Source organism: Mustela erminea, chromosome 2, assembly GCF_009829155.1.
Source record: "Mustela erminea isolate mMusErm1 chromosome 2, mMusErm1.Pri, whole genome shotgun sequence".
Taxonomy (NCBI): Eukaryota; Metazoa; Chordata; class Mammalia; order Carnivora; family Mustelidae; genus Mustela; species Mustela erminea.
In genome coordinates, this window is record NC_045615.1 from 93,309,504 (window position 1) to 93,331,972 (window position 22,469).

A 22,469-nucleotide genomic window follows, 5' to 3' on the forward strand; every position below is an offset into this window, starting at 1 on the left:
TTTTAATGGATTATCTCCAACTTATTTTTTTTAAGATTTTATTTGAGAGAGAATAAGAGAGAGAGCATGAGAGGAGGAGGGTCAGAGAGAGAAGCAGCCCCCCACTGAGGCTCCATCCCAGGATCCAGGGATCACAACCCAAGAGAAAGGCAGACACTTAGAGGACTGAACCACCCAGGCAGGTGCCCATCATACTTATTATTTTATACATTCTGAATATAAATCCTTTGTCAGTATATATATATTGTAAATATTTTTTCCAATCTTTGCTTCACCTTTTCATTTTCTTAATGGAATTTTTTAAAAAGTTTAAAGACATTATTTATTTGAGAGAAAGAGAGCACAAGCAGGTGGAGGGGCAGAGAAAGAGGTAGAAGCAGGCTCCTCACCGAGTAGGGAGCCTGATGCAGGGCTGATCCCAGGACTCTGGGATCAGGACCTGAGCCAAAGGCAGCCACCTAAATGACTGAGCTGCCCAGGTGCCCTTTAATGGAATTTTTTTTAAGAACAGAGGTTTTAAATGTAAATGAAATTCATCATTTTTTCTTTTAAAGCTTTTTTCATGATTTTGTGTTCAATCTAAGAAAGCATTGCCTAATTCAAGATTGAAAAAATTTTGTCCTATGTTTTCTTCCAGAAGTTTTTATAGTTTAAACATTTAACTCTATGATCAATTTCGAGTTATTCATTGTCTATGATGTGAGAACGGACTGAGTTTATTTGCATATGGATATCCAGTAGTTCCACCATTATTTGTTTAAAAGACTATCCTTTCTGCACCAAATTACATTACCACCATTACTGAAAATTAATCAGTGTTATATGGATCTATATTATATTCCACTGATCTACATGTCTGTTGCCATATCAAACCACATTGTCTCAATTATTGGGACTTCATAGTAAGTCTTTAAATCAGGTGGATAAGCCCTCCAACTTTGTTTTAACATATGTCTTCCAGTCCATAAACATGGTGTAACTCTTCATTTATTTAGGTCTTTAATTTCTCTCAACATGTTGAGGTTGTCTGCATACAGTTCTTTTATTTACTTATTAAGCCTAACTCTGTATTATTTTGATGCTGCTAAACAGTACCTCTTCTTAAATTTCATTTTCCAGTTGTATTTTGCTTATATGAACATAATTGATTTTTATATATTCATCTGTTCTGAATTTATTAATTCTAACCGTTGTGTAGATTTCTTAAGACTTTCTATATACATGATTGTATCATTTAGAAATAAAGACAGTTTTACTTCTTCTTTTCCAATCCATAGGTCTTTTATTTTTCTTGCCCTGCAGCAATGTTGGCACTCCAATGTTGAACAGAAGTGCTTAGAGCAGATATCTTTGCTTTACTATCAACCTTAAAAGAAAAACATACCCCTTTTCACCTTTGAGTGATACTGGCTGTGGGTTTTTCACAGATGCACTTAACAGGTTGAAGAAGTTGCCCTCATTACTAGTTTAGGGAATCTGTATAATAAACAGGTGTTGAATTTTGGCAAATGGGTTTTCTGTGGCTACTGATATGATCACATGATTCTCCCTTTTTACTTTGTTAATGTGATGCATTACACTGATTGATTAAACCTACCTTGCTGGGATAAACGCCATTTGGGACATATGAACCCTATGCTTGCATTTTGTCAAGAATGTTTTTGTCTATGCCCATGAAAAATATTGTTTGTAGTTTTCTTCTCCTATGTATCTCTGGTCTTGGTATCAGAATAATGATGGCCTTCAAAATGAGTTAGGAAATGCTATGTTGTCTATTTTCTAAAAGAATTATGTAAGATTATTATTTCTTGCATATATACTTGTTAAATCAACAATAAAACCATGGCACCTGGGTTGCTCAATCAGCTGTCTGACTCTTAATCTCAGCTCAGGTCCTTATCTCAGGGCTGTATCTCAGAATTGTGAGTTCATGCCTTGCCTTGGGCTCCATACTGGGCCGCCTGGAGTCAACTTAAAAAAAAAAAAAAAAAAAAAAAAATGCAGGCCTAGACAATCAATAAAGCCAAATTGCTCTGGAAATTTCTTTGTGGAAAAGATTTTGTCTAGGAATTCAATTTATTTTAAGATAGAGGGCTATTCAGAATGTCTATTTCATTTGGAATGACTTTCAAGGATTTTGTCCATTTCATCTCAGTTGCCAAGCTTATTGGCATGAAGTTGTTCATAATATTAAGTGCCAATACTAAGGACTCTTTCATTCCCTATATTAGTAATTTTTTTTAAAGATTTTATTTATTTGAGAGAGTGAACATGCACAAATGGGGGGTAGGGGCAGAGGAAGCAGACTACTCACTGAGCAGGGAGCCCAACATGGGACTTGGTCCCACGACCCTGGGATCACAAGTGGAACCGAAAACAGAAGCTTAGCTGACTGAGCCACCCTGGCGCCCTCTATTAGTAATTTTTGCCTCATGGTTTTGGGTTTTTTTTTTTTTCTTCTGTAGTCTACTTAAGAGATTTATCAATTTTGTTAATTTTTTCAAAAAACCAGCAGGTAGTTAATTTCTCTGATGTTTGTCCATTTTCTACCTTACTGACCTGTTCTTATTTTTATTTCCTTCCTTCTACTTTCGATTTAATTTGATCCTCATATTCTAGCTTATGTGGACGAAAGCTTAAATGATTTTAGACTATACTCCTTTTCTAATTAATATAAGTTTTTAAAGGTATAAATTTCCCTCTAAGCACTGCTTTAACTACATTCCTCAAATTTTGATATATTGCGTTCTCATTTTCATTTAATTAGGATATTCTCTAAATTCTCTTGTGATTTCTTTCTAATCCATGAGTTATATAAAAGTGAGCTGTTTAACAACCAAATATTTGAGGATTTTTCAAAAGTTATTTGTCGTTAATTTCTAACATAACTGCTTTGGTCAAAAACTTTCTCTGTATGATTTCAATCCTTGAAAGTAGATATGGGATAACTGGGTGGTTCAGTCAGTTAAGCATCTGACTTTTTTTTTAACATAGACTAACATTTTATTTTATTTGGATAAAGGGACCATTTTTAATGTGAACTCAATTAATTAATATACAGTGTATTATTAGTTTCAGAGGTAGAGTTCAGTGATTCATCAGTTCGTTATAACACCCAGTGCTCATTATATCATGTTGCCTCCTTAATGCCCATCACCCAATTACACCATCCTCCCTACCTGCTACCCTCCAGCAACCCTGTTTGTTTCCTATGATTAAGAGTTTCTTATGGTTTGTCTCCCCCTTTGATTCTGTCTTTTCTTTTTCCATCCTTTCCCTTATGTGCCTCTGTTTTGTTTCTTAAATTCCACATGACTGAAATCATATAATTGTCTTTCTCTGCTTATTTCACTTAGCATAATACACTTTAGTTCCATCCATGCCCTTGCAAATGGCAAGATTTCATTTATTTTCATAGCTGAGTAATATTCCATTGAACACATACACCACATCTTCTTTATCCATTCATCTCCTGATGGACCCCTGCACTCTTTCCATGGTTTGGCTATTGCAGACATTGCTGCTATAAACATTGGGGTGCAGGTGCCTTCAGGTCACTACATTTTGTATCTTGGGGTAAATACCTAGTAGTTGCAGTAGCTCTATTTTTAACTCTGAGAAACCTATTATACCATTTTCCAGAGTGGCTGTACCAGCTTGCATTCTCACCAGCAATGTGAGAACTTTCTTCTTTCTCTGCATCCTCACCAACATTTGTTGTTTCCAGACTTGTTAGTTTTAGCTCTCCTAACTGGTCTAAAGTGGTAGCTCATTGTGGTTTTGATTTGTATTTCCCTGATACTGAGAGATACTGGGCATATTTTTAGGTGTCAGTTGGCCATTTGGATGTCTTCTTTGGAGAAATGTCTGTTCATGTCTTCTGTCCATTTCTTGACTGGATTATTTGTTCTTTGGTTGTTGAGTTTGAGAAGTTCTTTATAGATTTTGGACACTTTATCCAAAGTAATAAGGCATTTGCAAATAAGTCATTTGCAAATATCTTCTCCCATTCTGTCAGTTGTCTTTTGGTTTTGTCAACTGTTTCCTTTACTGTGTTGAAGTTTTTTATCTTGATGAAGTCCCAGTAGTTCATTTCTGCTTTTGTTTCCCTTGCCTTGGGAGACGTGTCTAGCAAGAAATTGCTGTGGCAGAGGTCAAAGAAGTTGCTACCTGCATTCTCCTTAAGGATTTTGGTTGATTCCTATCTCACGTTTAAGTCTTTCATCCATTTTGAGTTTATGTTTGTGGTATAAGAAAATGGCCCAGTTTCATTCTTCTGCATGTGGCTGTGCAATTTCCCAACACCATTAGTTGAAGAGACTGTCTTTTTTCCATTTATTCTTTCCTGCTTTGTCAAAAATTAGTTGACTATAGAGTTGAAGGCTCTCTATTCTGTTCCACTGATCTATGGGTCTGTTTTTGTGCCAGTACCATACTGTCTTGATGATGACAGCTTTGTAATTGAGCTTGAAGTCAGGCATTGAGATGCCACAAGCTTTGGTTCTCTTTTTCAACAATCCTTTGGCTATTTGGGGTCTTTTCTAGTTCCACACAAATTTTAGGATTATTTGTTCCAATTCTGTGAAAAGTGTTGATGGTATTTTGATAGGGATTGAGTTGAATGTATAGATTGCTCTAGATAGCATAAATATCCTAACAATATTTGTTCTTCCAATCCATGAGCATGGAACATTTTCCCATTTCTTTGTGTCTTCCTCAATTTCTTTCATGAGTACTTTATGGTTTTCTGAGTACAGATCCTTTGCCTCTTTGCTTAGGTTTATTCCTAGGTATCTTATGATTTTGGGTGCAATTATAAATGGGATCAACTCCTTACATTTCTCTTTCTTCTGTCTCAGTGTTAATGTATAGAAATGCAACTGATTTCTGTGCATTGATTTTATATCCTGCCACTTTGCTGAATCCGTGTATGAGTTCTAGGAATTTTGGGGTGGGGCTTTTTCAGTTTTCCATATAGAGTATCATGTCATTTGCAAAGAGTGAAAGTTTGAGTTCATCTTTGCTAATCTGGATACCTTTTATTTCTTTTTTTGTCTGATTGCTGAGGCTAGGACTTCTAGTACTATGTTGAACAACAGTGGTGAGAGTGGACATGCCTGCATGTTCCTGACCTTAGGGGGAAAGCTCTCAGTTTTTTCCCATTGAGAATGATATTCACTGTGGGCTTTTATATATGGCTTTTATGATACTGAGGTATGTTCCCTCTATCCCTACACTGTGGAGAGTTTTAATGAAGAAACAAAAGCATCCAACCTTGACTTCAGCTCGGGTTGTGATCTCAGGCTCATGGGATAGAGCCCCAAGTCAGGCCCCTCAATGAATGGAAAATCTGATTGTTTCCCCTGCCCCTCGCTCTACCCTTTCCCTGCTCACGTGCTCTCTCTCTAAAATAAATAAATCCTTTTTTTAAAAAAAGTATTGAAACGTGTAGATACACCTGCCTACCCAAGTTGGTGGAGCATGTGACTCTGGATCTCAGGGTTGTGAGTTCAGAGTGTAGAGATTACTTAAAAATTTAAAAAAAAAAAAACCTTAAAAAAAGTATTCAAGATATATAGCCCAGCTTATGACCTATCTCGGTTCACTGTCCATGCACACTCAAAATGAATGTGTACTATTAGGTAGAGAGTCCCATAAATGTCCATTAGGTGAGGCTGGTTGATAATGTTGTTGAAGCCTTCTATATCCTCACGGATTTTCTAAATTGTCCTGTCAGCTTCTGAGAGGAATGGAGCAATCTCCAACTAATATTGTGGACTTATCTATGTTTCCTTTGTTATCTATGTTTCTTTCTTTTCTGTCACTTTTTGCCTTGTGTATTTTGAAGCTCTAATATTGAGTGCATATGCATTTCTTGATAAATGGTCCTTTTATCATTTATGAAATGTCTATCTTTACTCCTGGTAACATATTTTTTTTAAGATTTTTATTTATTTGACAGAGAGACACAGTGAGAGAGAGAACACAAGCAGGGGTAGTGAGAGAGGGAGAAGCAGGTTTCCCACGGAGCGGGGAGCCTGACACAGGACTTATCCCAGGGACTGGGATCATGATCTGAGCCAAAGGCAGCCACTTAACAACTGAACCACCCAGAAGCCCTACACCTAATCTATTTTTAATCTTATCCAGTGAAATTTTTACAAATAGTATGTATTTCATTTCTGGAAGTTTTGTTTGGGTTTTTTCTTTATTTTTTTATGTCTTTTATGGCTCTCCTCTGAGGTTCATGTTTTAACTTCTTGAGCATATTTATAATGGCTGTTTTGAAGTCTTATCTGCTAATTTCATCATCTGTATCATTTGTTTTTCTGTCTTGATAGTTTTTTTTTCCTTCAAGTTATCGGTTATATTGTACCTCCTTCTTTGCATTTAACATGACTGGGTGTTAAGATGTGTAAATTTTACACTGTTGGGTGCAATTTACATACAGTTGTAGTATTTTAATAATGTTTGCTATGCAGTTTAAGTTCCTTATAGGTCAAGTGGCACCTGGCTGGCTCAGTCTGAAAAGGATGCAACTCTTGATAGCACTGTGAGTTCAAGCTCCATGTTGAGTGTAGAGATTACTTAAAAATAAAATCTTAAAAAAAAAAAAAAAAAAGGTTGCTTATGGGTCTTTTTCAAGGCCAGTTTTTTTTAAGTTTTTAGGGCAAGTTTGAACTACCCTTTATTTTAGGACTACTTTAGCCCGACTGGAAGGCATAACTCTAGCAATGCCTTGAGCATTTAACAAGGACTCTCTCTCCTAACTACTAAGGATTCTAATATCTCCCAGCCCTGAGTGAACTCAGGCTTCAGTATTGAGTTTATACTTTTCTGGTCATTCTTTGCCTGGTTTCGAGTTTATTATATCTGGGAAGCTTATTCAGCTAAAACCCAGAGTGCCTGAGGCTGCGTTTTGGTATTCTCTCTCTGGGTAGCTTCTTCCTCTCAGATACTCTGCACTTCAAATTAGTGTTTGTCTCTCCAAATTCCAAATTTTAGGCAACCCTCTTGGATACCCTTCCTCCATGGGAGCTTTGTACTATCACTTTGTTATCGCTCAATAAATTGCTCAATAAATCTTGCTTTGCTGCCCCAAAACAAAACAAAAACAAACAAACAAAATAAACCCCACCAAATTCAAAATTCTATTTCCTCAGTTCAGTGACACTGTCACTCTTTGTTTGGGTTCCTTCTCCCTACACTGTGATCCAGAAAGTGGCTCCAAGCAATGAGTCAGTACAATCAGAGATCACCTGCTCTTCTCTCCGGAAGCACAGCCCTGTGCCTCCTGATGTCCAACTGTCTTAGTCCATTCAGGCTGCTGCAACAAAATACCACTATGTGGCTTATAAACAGTAGAAATTTATTGTTCACAGTTGTGGGAGCAATTAAGTCCAAAATCAGGGTGCCAGCACGACTGGATGAGGGTCTTTTTCTAGGTCAAAGCCTCCTTAATGCATCCTTGCATGGCAGAAGGAGCAAGCGATCTCCCTGGAGCCTTCTATAAGAGCACTAATCCCATGCATAAAGTCCCTCCCTCATGACCTAATTTAATTACCTCCCAAAGGCCCTACCTCCCAATACATCATGTTTGAGGGTTAGGATTCAACATATGAATTTTGGGGGGTCACGAACATTCAGACCATAGCACCAACGTTTCAAAACTGTGCTTTCACATGTTTTCATTTTCCTCCTTGTTAATGGTTGGAATAAAAATATGGTCTGTTATTCCAACACAATCTGAATGGAAGAACTCCCAATTCTGTCAGAAAGCAGATGTTCTCTAAAATTGTATTTGCTATGTTTTTAAGTCCTCTTTTTTTTTCTGCATTAACTCCCATTTCTATGAGACTTACCTGCTATATATTTCCTTTTCAAAAACTGCTGATTATTCCTACATATATACTCTTCCATACAATCTTTAGGTCCTTATAATCAATTTCCCCCAAACTTGCTCTAACATTTGATAAAGATGGAATAAAATATGTAGACTAACTGGAGGAAATTGACATCCTCCATAATATTGACTCTTTCCATCTCTCCTATCCAAGTACAAAGTACATCTCTTTGTTTGCTGAAGTCTTCTTTCATGTACCTCAGTACCATTAATTCATTGTCTTGAAAGAAGTCCCATTATCTTTTACATTTATTCCTCAATATTTTGTATTTTTTTGTTAATTTTCTGAAAGGAAGCTTATTTTCCATGATCTTTTCTAATTAGCCCCTTACAAAAGGAAGCTAGATATTTTTAATGTTAATTTGCACCCACCAAACTAGAAGCACTCTTACTCGTTCTAATTGGTTTTCACGGACTTCCTCAGGTTTTCTTAAGTAGAGAATCATATTATCTAAAGATGGTAATTTGGTCTTCTTTCCAGTGTTTATATATTTTTTCATTATCTTGTCTGATTATAGGAGAATATTAAATAATAGTTACGATAGTGCCCGTACTTATCTTCTTTCCAATTTTATTTTTTTTCTTTCCAATTTTAAAGGAAATACTCCAGCACTTCACCATTAAACAGGATTCTGGCTATTGATTTGTATCAGTTATTTTTTATAATGTTACAGAAATATGTATCTGTATTTATATTATCAGGACTTTTAATCAGGAATGGATATTCAATTTCATAAAATCTCATTTCATCTGGTATTTTATCCTTATTAATACATCATAGGTCATGCATCTTATTAGTAGGGGTATATACATTAATTGTTACCCTTGTGTATCTAAAACATATTTAGTACTGAATTTAATATATGACTGCATTTTATATATTTATTATTATTCCATTTTTTATTTTTGCATCTATACTCATTAGTAAGACTGTAGTTGGCATCTTTGGTTTTTGGTCTCTTTGCCAGAAATATACTTATTCTAATTGTATCAAATGCATTACTTTTATAATCAGAAATAAAGTTAAAAAAAATAAAGCCTAAAAATCATCAATAACTCTCCAAATGCCCACAATTTTTAAACATTTATTTTTTCTTCAGATTCTGGAACTAGGATTATAAAATTTTGACAGGTCATTTTTTCACCCCACCCTATATTCTAGAGTATAGATATTAAATCTATCTATAACATACACTATCCTCAAAATTCCCTTTGTAATATTAGGTGACATTTCAGATACTAATTACTTTCCAGTTTCTTCCTGGAGTTCTCTTTTCCCAGATGTCTCTATTTCTACAGCTCAATCCCTTACTTTATTTATTTACATCTAAACTAAAATGCACCTCCTCAAGGACACCTGGGTGGCTCAGTCAGTTAAGTGTCTGCCTTCAACTCAGGTCACGATCCCAGGGTCCTGGGATCAAGCCTCATGTCAGGCTCCTTGAGCAGGGAGCTTGATTCTCGTTCTCCCTCTGCTGCTCCTCCTGCTTGTGCTCTCACTCCCTCTCAAATAAATAAACAAAATCTTAATAAATTAAAAAATAAATAAAATGCTACCTCTTCAGAAAAAGCTTCTCTGACCACCCTAACTAAAATATCCCCTACCAACTCTCCATCTAACTCTAGCCCTGATTTATTCTTCATAGCCATTCTGAAATATTTCATTCCCAGTGCCTTGAAAAGTACTTGACGCACAGTAAGTAAACAATTAATATTTACTGAAGGAATAAATAAATGAAAGTAAGTGTGTATCTACATAGTATAATTTGAAGAAAGAGTTCCCCAAGAATAATTTCCCCCATTCTAGGGCCATACCACCTAAAATGCCTGTGACTACCCATAGGCTACCTACTACATAAATCATTAATCAATAATGCTTTGGTAAAATGACTTCATTTATCAGATTCTTTCTTCCATAATAATTAGTCCTCCAGGCCATGAATACCTGGGTTCCATGTAAAGGAAGAAAAATACAGTGTCTTCCAGAAAGAAACTGTTGCACTCTTTTTCCCATAATAATAATACCAAACGAGCACAAGGTAAATAGACACTGCCTATTACTCTTGGTGATTCCCTTCTGAGGGTTAAATACAACAAAGTAAAATTATATATCAAAGAGAAAGCACTGGAAAAAGAAGTAATAATTGGTCTGGGTGATGTGAAGGGGATGGAAGTCCCCAGAATCTCTGATCTCTTTGGGGAGTCATATCTAGAAGTGATCATATAGAAAGTGAATCTTCAAGGAACAAACAGAAACTGATTATGAGAATTATTGAATTTGAGAATTAAGTACAGTCTCTAGCTGTGGCTTCTCTTAACGGACCTTAAATCAGTTTTAGATTCAAACACAGTAAGAACATTCTGGTTACCAAGTCCACTGAGAACAAAGAAAAAGTAGTACCTTCATTTTATCCCCTTCCCACTGAATTTAACTATAGTTACCTTGGAAGACTGAACAGACAAAAACAAGCAAGAAAAAGAAGCAGATTCCAGAATACACAGCCTAATATTCTAACATTTCTTGGTTCTGTTACTGTTCTACTATGCTGGTACTAAGGACCAGTAACAAGAGTATCTTCCACAGAATAGAGAGAATACAGATTTTTAAAATACAGCCAGCTTTCCATTTGCCCATCTCTTCTCTGATCAAATATTTGTCCATTGTTATGACAGCACTAATATATTTTAATTTAGATCCTTCCCAATACTCAGTCTTTACTGAATGGAGGGAACAGAAGCCAGGCCTTGGAAGTCCTTATGTTTCTGGTACTGTTATTTTTCTACTCCTATCTCCTATTCTTCAATGTTATCAGTAATAAGAAAATAACCAAATATGCTAATGATGCCGAGTTCTACATGTAAAACATTTCAAAACCTTTCTTTCTGATTTTAAAATCACCCAAATTCTTAAGTGTACGTGTGTGTGTGTGTGTATATATATATATATACACATACATATATATATACATATATATATGGGATTAAAATATGATAGTTCTCCATGCTGAATTAGGTATAATAAAATAACCAAAAAGCACAGATGACAACTAAAGGAAATACAAAATTCTAATTTAAGATGAATCTAATTTATGTCTTTAGGTACAGTATTTACCTACAGATTCTGTAATCCAAAACAATGGATTTTTATCAGGAATTAAAACCTATCTCAAAACTTTCTGTGTTCTTTCTTTCAGTTTATTCCTCCCAGTTTATTCCAATATATGCATGTTTCAAAAACTCAGATGAGCCTGGCAATACCTACCTCAACCTTCTACTACCTAAATTATGTGAGGGCACATAATATGTACATGTACAATTTCATGCATTGTACATTTCTACTAAAATATACAAGTTTAAATATATATATGTGTGTGTGTATATATATATAAATGTGTGTGTGTGTGTGTATTTCCCATTAGTTTCAAAATGAGTTCATATACTGATTTCTGTGAACAAAACAGTAATGTAATACATGGGATGCCTAACCTCTTGATTTTCTACTCCATTGCTGGAAAGCTCCAAAACAGAACCTCCATTGTCAACCACTGCTGATGTCATTGTTATTCCCTGAGGAAGCTTCGAATGCTATTAATCAATGTAATTTAAAGATTCATAGATGACTGCAGTGTTACAAGTTTGCATTATCATGTTCTAAAAGTCAACAGACTTTTAGAGTGAAGGAGATATCCAGAAATCCAGTCTTCTAAAGATGATTAACCAGAGGGCCTAAAAAGAGGAAGAATTTGAGAAGTTATTAAAAACATACAGGAAGGATATAAAAAACACAGTCTATTTTACAATCTAATCTTTGACACTTCTGTAAACTAAGAAAAGGGAGCTCAGACTTACAAAGCCCAGTGTCAAAAGAGGGCAGTAATGAGCATTCTCCTCCTTAGAGCTGTCAACTTCATGAACAAGTTATTGCAATCAAGTGATTGCACATAGATGACCTTATGATACTTACATTCTAACGGATAAAATGTAAAATGTTATAACTTTCTCTTTTTATGAAGATGTACTTTTATTCCTGAAATATTTTCATAGAAATTTAAAAAATCTTTTATACATTGATAATAAAATATGCTAAATCAAGACAACTTCTAAAATTATTTGCCTATTTACCAAATTAAAAGATTTATTGGTTTGTAACTATTTCATTCTTCCTTGGCTCCTTTGGTTTCTTTATTTGACTAATATAATTAGAAATGTCATTTGGTTATGGTAGCAATCTCATTTTGTGTTCATATTCTGAATACTCTACAAGGACTATAAAATGGATTAATTTGAGTTATATATTTAAGCTTTCAAATAGAGTAGTTTAAAAATAAAATAGCAAAATCACATGGAATGCCTTTAATATTACTTTATCATTCTTTCCTCAGTAGTTTTTGGGGGTTTTTTGCTATTGGTTAAAAATTCATTATAGCAGCGATCCCTGAGTGGCTCAGTGGGTTAAGCATCTGACTCTTCAGTTTTGGCTCAGGTCATGATCCCAGGATTGCGAGATCAAGCCCCATGTGGGGTTCCACTCTCAACAAGGAGTCTGCTTAAGATTCTCTCTCCCTGCTCTTCTCTGCCCCTCCCCACCACTTGTGTTCACGCTCCCTCTAAAATAAATAAAATATATATTTTTTAAATTTCAATATAGGAAATCACTTTAAATAAACATAATTCAAGCCTTTTTCCTAGTAGTGGTGAATGTTGATATATACATATAATCTAGATTTATGCATTAGATTATTCCTATAAAGTTATATTTTATTTGATTTTATGTAGGTTAAATTTTTCATAAAAGAATTAAAGATTTATTTGTTACATATTTTCATATAAAATTAAATAATGCATAAAAATTAAGTATATTTAAATAGAAATGAATATATATTTCTAGTAAATCATTCCATTAATATCATGGCCTATGTTAAAATTTGACCCCTGGCACTATACAGATATGAAAATAAAATAAAGAATTTCCATAAATTTATACAATAAAAGAAATACCTGGAAAAAAAGCAGAAATTTCACACCTTCTAAAATTCATTCAGGACTGTTAGTATTGTTTTTTATCTTATCACAGACAATGGGATAGGATGTATTTGTATTTTAACAAAAAAAACTAGTAAAAATCCACAGTTCATATCACACTAAAGCTCACTACTATCATAAAAGGTAACAGCTATTTTCAATATCTGTTTTCTTAACACTTAGGTAATAATAGCAGAAATAAAGTTTACTTACAATTTGAATGTTAAGTAGTGTAATCATCCTTCACTATTTTCACAAGTTGGCAAGAGCTAAAATATAAACCAGCAGTTCTTTGGAACTACTATGTGGGGGAAAAAAGACAGTATTAATATAATTCCATTTGAAAATATTTTACCCAAAATAGGTATGATTCAGATAATATGTACTTCTTACAATAAGCCATCTCCAAATCCTGATAACACACATTATATAATGGACGTAATAAAGAAACTATTTCTAGGCTATTGAGGAATCAGAAATCTTTATCAAACTTAAAATTTTAAGTCACCACTAAATTGTCAAATTATTGAATACAGACAGACCCAACATGCTATGGCCTAGGCCTCATACCATGGGCTATATTTCAAGTAACCAAGAGGATTTTAACATCTGGCTGCAAGCATAAACCCTGATGCCCAGGATTATAAAATCAGGCTTAAAAACCCTAACCCAAAAACTATTGTAACACAAAATCAATGTTATGCAGCCTATTAAGTCACATTCCTGCTCTCTCACCCTCCGGACCTAGCTTCCATACACATCCAAACATCCCGAGTCTTCTCAAACAGCCCCCTCCCTTCAGAGGCTGATCGAACGACCTACGTACTGGATGTTAGGTCTTGCTCCATCAATTACTCCCTCCTTTTCCTTAACCTTCTCTTACAACATCGGGTCCTTCCCCTCAAAATGGCAGGATGTGTAATACCCTTTCATCTTAAACACAGGAAAGTCATCCTCCATAACCCTGCAAAGCCCTCCAGCTCCCGTTCTAGTTTGCTCCTTTCTCAGAGATGAATCTAGGGGGAAATCTCCTCTAACTTCTGTTTCCACTTCCTATTCCTTTAGGCAGTTTCTCCTTTTATGGGTTTTCTCATAAAAGAAAGGTGTTTCTCCTTTTATGGGAGTTTGGCATCTATCACCACCAAATGAAATTTTTACTAAATTCCGATTGTCAGTCAAATTCAATGGATGTATCTGTTTTCACAGGACTTGATGTCTCTTAAGTATTGGACACTACTGATCATTCCCTCCTTGAAACTCTATCTTGAATTTCTCTTCTCCCTCTTTAACTACTCTTTTTCAATTCCCTCCTGTAGGCCAAGCCCTAATTTTGGGGGGCTTGGAGCAAGAGTACAAATGGAAGCCTACATTCTACATGTCTAAATATTTTAAAGTTATAAATCAAGCTAACAAGATGTTAAATTATTATATTCTATCCTCCCGTATAGAGGGAGGATAGAATATAACAATCTAAAAGGCTAAGTTCTGATTTGGAATTCTCAAACTCCCTCAAGTTCTATAGTGGCATGGGAGTCACTCAAATTCTTTGGGAGCCTTCCCCCTTTCTCTCCTCCCACCTTTAGTTCCACTCCATTCATAAGGAGCCTCATATGTATACATGTCGACATCCCATCCCACAAGTCCAAGTTCTGGCCACATGCCTGCACACAGCAGTTGCTTGGTCATCACTTAAGCCCAGAGAAGCCAATACATGTGTTCAGTCAAGAGAGGAGAGAATCAGAGAAGAGGCTTTTGAAGCGCTACATGGACAGGGAATTCTGGGGTTCAAATACTCAGATCTTAATGTAGAAATGGATATCAAATGAACGAGTTTCCTTGTGCACCTCGCACCCCCACCCACCCATATCCTCATTCTATCAGTAGGGGTAAAACTCAACAAAGGCCCAATGAGGAACTCTGAAGCACAAGGCCTAGGTTCCTGCTTAGCAAAGTCAAAGAACAGTGCTTACATGGAGGTGTTTCCAGAATCCCATCCCTAATCCTCTTCTGACTCTTTATACTTTCTCTAAGCTATCTCATGTACTGCCACGACTTCATGCAAATCTTTCTTCCACTCTAAACCATTTTAATGGGTTCCGGTTTGTCTATTAGACAGTTTCTTTCTTTCCTTCTTTTTTTAAAGATTTTATCTATTTATTTGAGAGAGAGAAAGAGAGGACACAAGCGAGGGGAGGGGCAGAGGGAGAGGGAAAAGCAGGTTCCCCTGCTGAGCAGGGAGCTCAATGCAGGGCTCAATCTCAGGACCCCAGGATCATGACCTGAACTGAAGGCAGAAACCTAACTGATTGAGCCACCCAGGCACCCCTGTCTACTAGACACTTTCTTGCCTCTACTTCTTTGTGAAATTAAATAGGGTATAAATAAATAGCAAGCATCTATTCCAAGATATCCCAGGCACTCCATTAATTAATTTAGTCATTCAGCAAATATTGAGCACCTATTATATGCTAACAGTTCTCAGTGCTAGAGGTACAACAGTGAATAAAGTAAAAATCCTCATTCTTATGGATCTTAAATTCCAGTGGGAAGAGATGAAAATAAAATATGTAGGGTATACATGTAGATGGTGACAAAGGCTAAGGAGACAAATGAATCAAAGGGAAAGAACATTCAGCAGGGAAGAGAACTATAATTTCAAACTGGGTTGTCAGAGAAGGATTCACTAAAAAAGTGACATATGAGTAAAGACCCGAAAGTAGGGAGTGAGCTGCGCCAGTGACTGGGGGAAGAGCCCTCTAGTCAAAGGAAAGGGAAATATAGTAACTTCAGGATAGAGTACACCAGACTAGTTCAAGGATCAGCAAGAAGGGCACTGTGGCTGGAGTGAAGTGAGCAAAAGGCAAAAGGAAGAAAGAAGAAAATGGGAGAGAAAGGGGAGGGGGACATGTAGGCCCTCCTTGAGGTCTGTGACTTTTACTCCAGGAAAGAAGAGTTTTATGCACAGAGACGGATGACTTGATTATTATAGGAATCATTCAGAAGCTGGGTTGAAAACAGATAAGGGGACAGGGCATAAACAAGAAGATCAGTTAGGAAGCTACTATAATAATTAGGTGAGAAATGATAGTGGTTAGGTTCTGGAGAGGGTGAAAAGTGATCAACTGTTGGATATATTTCAAAAGTAAATGGACAAGATTTTATAGCAATGTGAATATGGATATGAGATAAAAAGAAGAATCAAAAATGAATCCAAAGATAGCAGTCGGAGCACAATGGAATAGCCATTAAATGGGCTAGGGAAAAGTGTGGGAAGAGAAGTTCAATGTGTCTCAAACTAAACTCACTTTTTCCTCTGCTCAGAAAACGTATTACCTCTCCTATTGTGCTTAGCTCAGAAAGCTACCCTAACACCCACACAAGTTACCTAAAAAGTAAAGTTCTAAAGTTCAGAGTTCCTGAAAAACCATCATACTCTCTCATTCTTGACCCAATCTCTATAATCTCATATCCTCTGACCTAGCCAAGGTCTTTTTTTTTTTTTTTAAGCTTATTTATTTATTTGACAGAGAAAGAGAGAGCACAAGCAAAGGGAGCAGCAGGCAGAGGGAGAGAAGAAGCAGCCTCCCCACTGAGCAGACCCTGGGGTCATGACCTGAGCCGAAGGCATATGCTTAACCAACTGAGCCACCCAGGTGCCCCTCAATATCACTTTCTATCACTCTCTTCCCTATCCACACAGGTACCTCCCTCATAAAAACATCAGTGAAATAACAGCTTCCAGCAGATCCTTCACTTGGTACCTCTTACCAATCTTAAAGCACAACACCTATGCCTTTCTTTCAAGGTCCTCTAAAATCCTGCTCCTCTTTACCTTCCTAATCTTACTTCCGACTACTCTCCCAAAGCATCAAATTTTTTTTAAAGATTTTATTTATTTGACAGAGAGAGAGAGATCACAAGTAGGCAGAGAGGCAGGCAGAGAGGGGAGGAAGTAGGCTCCCTGCAGAGCAGAGCGCCCAACGCAGGGCTCGATCCCAGGACCCTGGGATCATGATCTGAGCCGAAGGTAGAGGCTTTAACCCACTGAGCCACCCAGGCGCCCCACCAAAGTACCAAATTTTAAAAATCTGTGTTTTGTATCACCTAAACCAGTGCCTTTCATAAAGCAAATACAAAGTAAAGATATGACGAATACAAGTATAAACAAACATGTTCCCATCAGAAAAGTATCTTCACTGTTCACTACACATACCATGCTCATCCCCATCCCATCCCTTTGCTAGTCCTCTTCTCTCACCCTTTTCCTTGATTATTCAAATTCCACCTGATCCTCAAGGACAAATTTTTCCCTACAATGACATTACCTCTTTCCTTTCTCTTACTATACCAGTTCTTTCAATAATATTTATTGAGCACTTACTAAATACCAAATACAGAACTATGCCAGAAACACAAAAATAGTCAGGACTCAGCCTTCAAACAGCTTACAGTCTGGTAAGGAGAAACAACATAGAAACAATTACAATCATGTAAATGTCATTAAAGAAACTACAAAGTACAATGGGAATATAAAAAAAGGAACATCTAAGTCGACCTCGGGGAGTTCTACAGAGACTTCAGAAAGAAACCATCATTTACTCTGGGACTATTAGACAGGATAGAAATTGACATAGCAATAAAAAGAGAAAGAACTCTGAATAATAAATGTTATTCTCAGGACTGAAAAAAACCTGCAAAATGATAAAAACTGAAGTATCACTCAGAAGTAAATTCTGCTCAGACTGTTAGCTGCTTGGAGTACAAATCACACTCTCATCAGAAACAGTTTATATGTATGACTTTATTTATATAAACTACAAAAAAACAAGGAAAACCTAAACTATGATACAAGAAATAGGATACTAGGGGCAACTTCCTGGATAGCTCAGTCCATAGAGCAGGACACTCTTAGAAATAGGATACTATGTTACAAAGGGTGAATATCACTAATATATAAAGAACACTTAAAATAGAGGAATAAAAGACCAAAAAACCCAAGGGAAAAATAGAGAAAACAAGTAAACATACAATTCACTAAAGCAGATATAAAAATGGCCCTTAAACATACGAAAAGATGTTCAAATTCACTCATTGGGAAATATAAGTTTTTTATAAACCTTTTTAAATAAGAGAACTTTTCTCTCAAGTTGGTGAGAATTAAAATGTATGACTTACATTCTTTTGATAAAGCTGTGCACTTACTGCTGGTAGGAATGTAAACTGATATAATTTGGTAATATCTAAACAAGATGTATACACACTTTTTTTAAAGAGCTTTTTTTTTTTTTTTTAAGATTTTATTCATTTGACAGGAAGAGAGAGAGAGAGAAAGCACAAGTAGGGCGGAACAGCAGAGGGAGACGGAGAATCAGGCTCCCGGGTGAGCAAGGAGCCTGAGGCAGGGTGATCCCAGGACCCTGAGATCATGACCTGAGTTGAAGGCAGATGCTTAACCGAATGAGTCACCCAGGTGCCCCTAAAGAGCTTTTTTTTTTTTTTTTTTTTTTTTTGTTTATTTAATTTGTGAGGGGGGCAGAAGGAAAGAATCTTAAAGCAGACTCTGCTGAGCATGGATCTCAATCTCACAACCCTGAGATCATGAGTTGGGTGACTAACCCACTGAGCCACCCAGGCGCCCCTTATAGAGCTTTACTGAGATATAACTGACATTTCATTTGGTTTGACCATTTAAAGTATATAACTCGATGATTATTAGTGTATTAAGAAGTACAATCATCAACAGAATCTAATTTTAGAACACTTCCAGCACCAATACCCCCCCAAAAAAGGCCCATGTGCATTAGCAGTCACTCCCCAATCTTTCCCAACCCCTAGTGTCCCTGACAACCATTAACCTACTTTCCTTTTTTTTTTTTTTTTTTTTAAGATTTTATTTATTTGACATAGGGAAAGATCACAAATAGGTAAAGAAGCAGGCGGGGGGGTGTGGAAGCAGACTCCTCGCTGAGCAGAGAGCCCAAGGACCCTGAGATCGTGACCTGAGCCAAAGACAGTTGCTCAACCAACTGAGCCACACATGTGCCCCCATTAACCTACTTTCTATCTCTAGAGATTTGCTTGTACTGGCCATTTCCTATAAATAGCTTTATATAACATATGGACTTTTGTGACTGGTTCCTTTCACTAGGTATAATATTTTCAGTATTCATCTATGTGTAACGTGTGTTAGTGGAGCAACATAGGGATTAGGAATGTTACCCCTTCATGCGGTCAAAAATCCAGATATAAATTTTTACTTGACTACCAAGAGCCTACTGTTGACTGAAAGCCTTACCAATTACATAAACAGTCAATTAACGCATATTTTGTATGCTATATGTATTACATACTTGATTCTCAGAAGAAGTTAGAGAAAATAAAATGTTAAGAAAATCATAAGGAAGAGAAAATACATTTACAGACGTGTGTTTATTGAAAAAAAATCGTGTGCAAGTAGATCCATGCAGCTCAAACTGGTGTTACTCAAAGGTCAACTACATTTCTTTTTGTTGCTGAATAATACTCTATTGAATAGATACATCATATTTTATTTATCCATTCATCAGTTGGTGCAAATTTGGGTTGTATTCTACTTTCTCACTACAGTAAATAATGCTGCTATGAAAATTCATGTACAAATTTTTATGTGGACATATGCTTTCATCTCTCTTGGGGATATACCCAGGCATGGAATTGCTGAAACATAACTCTATATTAACATTTTGAAAAACTTTTTTCCAAAGTAGCTACCATTTTACATTCTCATTAGCACTCTATAAAGATTCTAATTTCTCAACATCTCCATCAACACATGTTGTAGGTAATCTGTTATGCAGCAATAGATAATACATCATCCTGGTAGATACAACAACGATCATTTGATAAAACTTTATAATTAAAGGGGCACCTGGGTGGTTCAGTCAGTTAAGACCTTGCCTTCAGCTCAGGTCATGATCCTAGGGTCCAGGAATTCAGTCCTAAGTTGGGTTCCCTGCTAAGCAGGGAGCCTACTTCTCCTTCTGCCTGCCACTCCACCTGCTTATGTGCTCATGCTCTTTATTGCTCTCTCTGAAAAAAAACAAAAAAACAGCAACAACAACAACAAAAAAAAAAAACCAGGAAGCCTGAGTGGCTCAGTCGGTTAAGCATCTGCCTTTGGCTCAGGTCATGATCCCAGGGTCCTGGGATCGAGTCTCACATCGGGTTCCCTGCTCAATGGGGAGCCTGCTTCTCCTTTTGCATGCTTGTGTGCTCTCTGACAAATAAATCAAATCTTTAAAAAATAGTTTAAAAAAATTTAAAAACCTTCAGTGACTCCCTTTCCAGTTTGGACTAAAATCTAAGTTCATTAACATGAGATACACTTTTAAAAAAAAAGAAAAGAAAAAGAAATAAACTTTATAATTAAAAACAATGCAGCCAAAACTCAATGACAAAATATTTAAACTTTCCCCTGAAACTGGGACCAGAAAAACTGTATCTACAATTACTACATCAATTTGATTTTCACAAGCAATCTTGACCTGTAAAGTTTGATAAGAAAAAATTAAAAGGTATAAGAAATGGAAAGGAAGATAGGAAGCTATCATTGTTTGCAGATGATAAGACTATCTACACAGAAAATCCAAAAGAATCTTCAGATATCAGAGAGTTTGCAAAGTATGTGGATGTAGATCAATACATAAAAATCAACTGTTTTTCTAAACAGAAGCGACAAACAGAAAATGTAATTTTTAAGAAGGATAAACAAGTAACAAACAGAAAATGTAATCTTTAAAAAGGACAGCAGGCACCTGGGTGGCTGAGACGGTTAAGCATCAGCTCTTGATTTCAGCTCAGGTCATGATCTCAGGGTTGTGAGATCCAGCTTCATGTCAGGCTCCACACTGAGAGGGGAGCCTGCTTAATTAAGAGTCTCTCCCCACCGGGGGGCGGCGCCTGGGTGGTTCAGTGGGTTAAAGCCTGTGCCTTTGGCTCAGGTCATGATCTCAGGGTCCTGGGGATGGAGCCCTGCATTGGGCTCTCTGCTCTGCAGGGAGCCTGCTTCCCTCCTCTTTCTCTCTGCCTGCCTCTTTGCCTACTTGTGATCTCTGTCTATCAAATAAATAAATAAAATCGTTTAAAAAATTTAAAAAAAAGATTCTCTCAGCCCTGTTCCCTCTCTCACTCTCAAAACAATAATGATAATAATCTTACAAATAACTAAATAGGGTAACATAATCACAAAAAAGTACAAGATACCTAAGATTCAATCTAACAAAAAATATACAAAGACCTCTATGGAGAAAATCATATAATGTATTGAAAGGAATTTAAAAAGTCTTATGTATTTGTAGAGAAAACCATGCTCACAGAAAGAAAGGCTCAATATTTTAAAGATGTCAATTCTCACCAAATTCATCTAACAAATTCAATATATTTCCAGCCAAAAATCCCAAAAGGGCTTTATCTTTTTTTAAAGATTTTATTTATTTATTTGACAGATAGAATACAAGTAGGCAGAGAGCCAGGCAGAGGGAGAGAGAAAGAGGCTCACTGCTGAGCAGACAGCCCCATGTGGGGCTTGATCCCAGGACTCTGGGATCATGACCTGAGCCAAAGGCAGCTGCTTAACTGGCTGAGCTACCCAGGCGCCCCTCAAAGGGGTTTTATTAAAAAAAAAAAAAAAAAAAAAAAAAAAAAAACTTAACAATAGTGGGGAAAAAAAGTATGTAAAAGAGTAAAGGGCAAAGTTAGCCAAGAACCTCCTGAAGAATTACCCTACCTAATCTATAAAGTTAAGCAATAAGTAAAGTAAGTAATGGTGTATATACAGTCAAATATCCTAATGGAACATAATCTAAAGGCCAGAAAAAGACTCCTGCATATTGGAAACAATATATGACAGAGGCAGTGTTAAAATCAGTGAAAAAAAAATTTAATAAATGGCATGAAAACAAGTAATTATCCATACAAGATACGAAATTAAATCATTACCTCACACCATTCACAAAACAAATTACAGGTATATGCTAAAGACCAAAATATACAAAATACTTTGCAAAATTAGAAGAAAATACAGACTATCTTCACAAACTCAATTAAGGGGAAATTACTAGATAAGACATGGAAAGCAAAAAAAAAAAAATTAATGAACTTCACTACACCAACTTTCTTTTTTTTTAATGCATAAAAACAGAAACTAAAAACAAAACTGAAAGACAAGAGACTGGGTAAATTTATTTCCCTCCTTCCAAAAAAGAAAACGGTGGGGCGGGGGAAGGAACTCCTACTAATTAATTATATATAATCAAAATTCTATTAAAGATTTTTAAAAAGATTTTATTTATTTATTTATTTGACAAAGAGAGAAATCACAAGTAGGCAGAGAGGCAGGCAGAGAGGCAGGCAGAGAGGGTGGGGGAAGCTCTCTCTGAGCAGAGAGCCTGATGTGAGGGCTTGATCCCAAGACCCTGAGATCATGACCTGAGCCAAAGGCAGAGGCTTAACCCACTGAGCCACCCAGGCACCCCTCTATTAAAGATTTTTATATAATTTGTATTAA

General features: G+C 36.2%; 1 protein-coding gene across 5 annotated transcripts in view; it reads right to left on the reverse strand.

The window, feature by feature from the left end:
• ELF2 (E74 like ETS transcription factor 2) overlaps nt 1–22,469 on the reverse strand; it is a 101,499-nt gene that overhangs the window by 59,768 nt on the left and 19,262 nt on the right. For 4 of the 5 annotated variants that reach the window (XM_032333435.1, XM_032333433.1, XM_032333434.1 and 1 more), the window contains exons 2-3: nt 13,139–13,226; nt 11,390–11,629 (exon numbers count right to left, since the gene is read on the reverse strand). The exons of the other annotated variant lie outside the window; for it this stretch is intronic. In XM_032333435.1, the coding sequence (XP_032189326.1) occupies nt 11,390–11,461 (72 nt within the window). In that variant the 5' untranslated portion in view covers nt 11,462–11,629; nt 13,139–13,226. The remainder of the gene's footprint in view (nt 1–11,389; nt 11,630–13,138; nt 13,227–22,469) is intronic. 5 annotated transcript variants of the gene reach the window in all.